General features: G+C 35.3%; 1 protein-coding gene across 5 annotated transcripts in view; it reads left to right on the forward strand.

Annotated features, from left to right (window-relative positions):
- tp73 (tumor protein p73) overlaps positions 1-4941 on the forward strand; it is a 59279-nt gene extending 54338 nt beyond the window's left edge. For 4 of the 5 annotated variants that reach the window (XM_022670685.2, XM_007247904.4, XM_015605500.3 and 1 more), the window contains 2 exons: positions 1940-2033; positions 2122-4941. In XM_022670685.2, coding sequence (XP_022526406.2) covers positions 1940-2033; positions 2122-2448 — 421 coding nt within the window. In that variant the 3' untranslated portion in view covers positions 2449-4941. Of the gene's footprint in view, positions 1-1893; positions 2034-2121 lie in introns of all 5 variants that reach the window. The other variant, XM_015605501.3, reaches the window with a different exon arrangement.
- Positions 4942-6000: the final 1059 nt, after the last annotated feature.

Consider the following 6000-nt stretch of genomic DNA (forward strand, 5'->3'; position numbering starts at 1 on the left):
ACCAATTCTGTCAAGAAGAGTGGTCAAACATTCGACCTGAAGCTTGCCAGGAGCTTGTGGATGGCTACCAAAAGCGCCTAGTTGCCGTGAAAATGGCCAAGGGACATGTAACCAAATACTAATGTTGCTGTATGTATATTTTTGACCCAGCAGATTTGGTGACATTTTCAGCAGACCCATAATAAATTTATGAAAGAACCAAATTTTATGACTGTTTTTTGTGACAAACATGTATGTGTTCCGATCACTCTATCACAGAAAAATAAGAGTTGTAGAACTTATTGAAAACTCAAGACAGCCATAACATTATGTTTTTTTACAAGTGTATGTAAACTTTTGACCACAACTGTATCTTGTTTCCATGTCTACGTCTTTTGCAATTAATTTTTTCACACCATCAAGATTATTTTTCATTTTTTGCCATTACACTTTGTATTCCTGTACAATTGTCAAATTAAAGGTAAAGTCCGCACACATGGCAAAACATCCACCTTTAATAGTTAAGGCATTTGCTCAAGTTGTGATCATTATTAATTGTCAAATTTAAAGCATTTATTAATTTAAGGCAAAGCAAAAAGCAGATGTAGAGTCACAGCTGCGGAGTCTACCTTTAAATTTACTCGTGTTACAATATTTATGTCCCATTCCTGTTCTTGCAATACCAAAACATTTCAGTGTTTTTTGATTGTATGTGGCATTTCCATGCTTTTGTATTTATAATAAACGTTTCAATGCTGTAAGAAAAGTTGTTATGGATCGTTAATGTAACAGCATGCTTGTGATTAGTTTTAATTAGAAAAAATTATATTTACTATTAAATGTAGTACATCAAGAATTTTTGCATGTTAAATATTATTATTGTCTACTATTTTACTAGTTTAGCTGTACTTTATTAAGTGTGATTTTGAGGTGTTAAAGACATATTTTAATGAATTAAAATTATTGTCACTTCCCATAGATGCAGTTTATCAATCAAGACATTTTTCTATTTGATGAGTGCCTCCTCAGTTTAAAACAAATGAACATAAAATGCTAGGCTAATGTTGCTATCATACATTGGACTGTCGCTAGTTGCATCTTAATTCATCTTAATTAATTTTAATATGTTTTAAGAAAGGATTAATCTAATCATTTTGATTTTTTTGGTAAAAAGGCAATAAGCATTAAATTGGAACTACATTTACATCCTGCTTATAGTACTATTCCACTTTTAAACTGGAGTGCAGTAAGCAGAGTGATACCACATACTATGCTGAGGTAAAAGTTGTTCTGGTCACTGAATATGGCTTCCCCACTAATTAGCTAGTTATGTATGTGGATAGTTCTTTTGTAATGTTAATAGACCAGTGACCAGTAAGTCCAGTGATTGTAAGCTAAACTAACGCTAGCTAACCTGATGCTAGCTAACCTGACGCTAGCTAACCTGGCAACATTAGCCTAGAGCCTATCTCCTATTGTAAACTAGAGAGGCAAACTTCAGATAGCAAACGTTTATTGGCTGATCAACTGCATCTGGGGTGATAAATGTGAAAAAAACTTGTTCATGTGATTGTGTAGAATTTTTTGCAAGTACTAAATGTGCTGTTGTTGTTTTTGCTTATTATCTACAGCATTTTTCTTATACTGTACACTGTTAAAAGTGTAACTTTCTTTAAGGACTTTTAAGGGTTCTTCAATTTGAAACTTTTAAAGTGCTTTGAGGAACCTTCAAAAAATATTTTGTTCTGAAAAAACTTTTTTTAAACGTTCCTCACAGCATCTTAAAGGGTTCCACAGTTTCAAATTAAAAACACTTAAAAATTTCTCAAGGAAGTTATACATTTGACTGTGTAGGTTAAAATGCTGCCTTTGTTTGGTACAATGTTCTCCATGGTCAAAATCTGTAATTCCCAGGATGCAGCCCCTTGGTCTTAGTGGGATTCCTTTTTTCTCTGAACAGCTTCTTAACCAGCCTGGGCTGCCAAAACTGCATCGACTACTTCACCTCGCAGGGCCTCCAGAGCATCTACCACCTGCAGACCCTCACCATGGAGGTAAATAAAGAGAGAAAATCTGACTTACTACCACCTTGGTTGGTTTTTCATTAGATAAGTGTGTTAACTCTTTTACATCTCCTCTCAGGATCTTGGGGCTCTTAAGATCCCGGAGCAGTACCGCTTGGCCATATGGCGGGGCCTGCAGGACATGAAGCAAAGTCATGACTATGGGCAGCAGCTCATTCGCTCCAGCAGCAACATGGCAACCATGGCTATCGGCCCCAGCGGAGAACTGCAGCGGCAGCGGGTCATGGAGGCTGTGCACTTCCGCGTGCGCCATACCATCACAATCCCCAACCGCGGCGGCCCCACAGGGGGTGAGGACTGGGCAGACTTTGGTTTTGACATGCCAGACTGTAAGACACGCAAGCACTCTATTAAGGAGGAGTACGCTGAGGGAGATGTTCGCTAAGAGGGAGACACTGCTCATGTGTTTATTCTTTATTTGTCATAATCAGTTGATTTTCCATAATTTTCCTGCCAGGACTGAAATGGACAGTTTTAATGTTAATATTTTTTTTTTTATTATTATTATCTCACTATTACAGGGTACTAAAGCATGCTCAATGCAACAAAAACTCCCCCCAGACCTTTTGTAAAGAGTCATTGTAAAGGAAAATGCTAGAACTTATAACACTGGTAACAGTAAATTTCTTCTCTAATATGTGGGTGGTTATGCATCAGTTTGCTGATGCATTTCAAAGTAATAGAAAACAATTGATGCATGAGATTAATATCTGGTAATATCTGATTAACGTCAGGTAAACTGAAATTTTAGCTAAATTTTTATAACTTTTATAAATAAAAAAAAAAGGTCCCAATACATACAGTTCAGTAGCAGTTCAGGCATTACTTAACAGTTTGTTCATGTCTGGTAATTGTCATAGACAATCACTGTTACAATTTTAGAAAGATTATATTCATCATTTTCATTCTGAAGCAGCTCTCTTGGTTTATTTATAAAAAGTGAATGGCAAATATGAAAATACAAGGGGACCTGTTATTGTAAATTGTTACAATCATATTGCCACACGTGACACATTTAAATCATGTCCAATTTTTACAGCTTACGTATATTTACCTCGTACCTACCAAGTGGTTGCATTTAGTTGGTTTACTAGTACTTGACTGTAGCTGCCACCCGGCTGTTATTTGCCAACAGCTAGTGCTCTCTCATGAATGGTCCACTGTCTAAAAAAGCCAGTCCATTAATTTGTAATTTTGCCACCTAACAAATCCCACTGTATGAGCAGCACTGTTTAACCAGTTAATCTGTCCAGCAGCAGTCTAGTCTTGGGATTTAAAACTAACCTTTATCTATTTGGCAGACAGACTTAGAAAATGGCCAGAAAGTGTAGGTTAAAAGTAAATGTACCTCTGTCTCATATGTATAAATCATTGATACAAAGTAATAAAGTATGCCCAGTAATAAAGTATGTTATAATCTTTTTAAACCTTAAAAACTGCAACAATGATTGATCATAACTGATTCCTACCTATTATATTGTCAGAATCAATTTAAATGGTGTAAGCCATTCTCAAGAGCTCAAGAGTGATCTTGGAGTATATTGTCTTTACAGAGGTTTTATTTTGTGAGTATTTTGCAGATTGTTTTATTGGGTGGTCACAAATACATGATCCCTGAACATCACATATTTGCAAGGCAAGTCCGCTGTACATCATCTCACGAAAGAAACAAAGAAACCAACAAAACATGAATTGCTTCTTTTTGGAATCTGCTACCCTTGTATGAATCCTAGTATTATGTGTCATGTTGTTTACTTAGCGATAAATGTATAATGTAAAATATTGGGTTTAGAAAAAGGTTTTAAAACGCATTTAAAACAGTTTTGCTCAAAAAAATTCCCCCAATTCTGTTGTATTAGCCTTGCAGGACAAGGTTTATTTAACATGCTAAACAGTTGTATACAGTTGTTTTTTGGTTTGTTTGTCATTTTGTGTAATTTGTCATTGTTTTAATATGCTGTATAAGACTGGTACAATACTGATAATATACATAGAATAACACAAATATTGACCAAAGCCCAGGTATTAATATCTTTGGAGGACTTCAGTAGACCTCAATCCAAATAGACAAACGTTATGTAGAAACAAGCAAGCATTTCAACTGCCGAGTAAGACTCTTAAAAGTGTGAGAAGGTGCTTTAAATGGTTCTTGGAGTGATGCCATAGAAAAATATATTTTGATCAACAGTTAAGAGTTATGAGTGTGAAAGTTCTATAGACAGGTCATGATAATTAACGGACCTAAAGTTTGAGAAACAGACATCCCAACTCTCCTGTGACTCGTGGAATTCTCCCACATACTGATGAGGCTCACTAATGCTCTAATGCTCACTAATCCTATACAATATCCCAGAATTAGGATAGTTGATATTGAACAGACCTAAGGAGAGGTGTGACACAGAGTATCCGGATTGGTGGGGGGCTTGGTGCTTGGTTTTTGCAGGGTGGGATGTCTGTAAAACTGTATTGGTAGAAATCATCTGTCTGGACTAAACTGATATACGCACTTGTAAAAAAAGTCTCTTCAATCTGTCAAATGAGGATCTATTATTCCTCAGCTGACCTTGTTTGTTAATGGGTGTAATGGGTGTAGTTGCAGCAGCTCACAGTGGTCAGTGGGTTTTGGAATTGGAGACAGCTAAAATCCATATACCAAAGCACTTTATTGCTTTTGTATATTGTAAACAATGTAATATTGATTGTGATCAGTATTATGTCATGTCGGTCATAACAGATTTTATAAATGTTTTAAACTTTATATGTGTTTTCTTAAACAGTGATGTACATTTTTATTGTTGTTTATATTCACATTTATGGAACATGATGTTTCTGTTTGATTTCTGTACGGTGTTTTTTTATGAAAATTAAAGTGTGTACATTAGACATTGTAGCAGTTCTGTGTGAAATTCCTCTGTAGGATCACTGCTGTCACAGTATACAGTATAAAGCATGAATAATACCACTCCAAAGAAATTAGACATAAATAAATTGGACAAAAATAATATAAGTAAATACAAACAAACAAAAAAAATATATTAGTTTATTAATTAAGTGAAAAAAGCTATTCAAACAAACCTGGCCCTGTGTTAAAAAGTAGTTGCCCCATAAATAAATGTGATTAAACACATTTTTGGAAAGCTAAATTAAATTTTACTAGCCACAACCAGGCCTGATTACAGCCTTACCTGTAAAATCAAGAAATCACTTAAATAAAACCTGTCTGACAACATGAAGTAGGCAAAAGTTCTCAGAAAGCAACATATTATACCCCAATCTGAGGAAATTCCAGAACAGATGAGAAAACAAAGGTATTGACATCTTTCAGTCTGGAAAAGGTTACAAAGTCATTTGTACGGTAACCACAGTGAGAGCCATTATTTACAAATGGAGAAAACATGGAACACTGGTGAATCTTAACAGGAGTTAGAGGCCAACCGAAAGTACTCTAAAAGGGCATGGACAACTCATCTAGAAAGTCACAAAAGAACCCAGAATAAAAAAACTGCAGACCTCACCCACTTAAGGGTTAAGGCCACTGTTAATGATTCAAAAATAAGAAAAAGACTGGTTGAAAATGAATTCTTGCCATACTTTAATACCAATCATTTGTAATTTAAATGCTACTGCCTATTTAACAACCGTTGCTGACTATGGGCATCACTTTATGACCACAATCTTCTACCCATCTTCTAACAGAGTTTATTAACCCTGGTTCTGAAAGCATGACCTGAAAATATTTCAACACACAAAAACGCATGCATTCTAGTCCTGTATGGAATGACAGTACCTCATAAAGTGAAACATCAACGCACTCTGAATGAGGATGAAAACACAGATATGATTCTTGTAGCAGTCATGTCCTATGCTATGCTTTACATTTAGAATAGCTAAATGTAAACAGAACATTATATATTTGTAATAGAACAGCATGTATATT

This window comes from Astyanax mexicanus, chromosome 12 (genome assembly GCF_023375975.1).
Source record: "Astyanax mexicanus isolate ESR-SI-001 chromosome 12, AstMex3_surface, whole genome shotgun sequence".
NCBI classification, from domain to species: Eukaryota; Metazoa; Chordata; class Actinopteri; order Characiformes; family Acestrorhamphidae; genus Astyanax; species Astyanax mexicanus.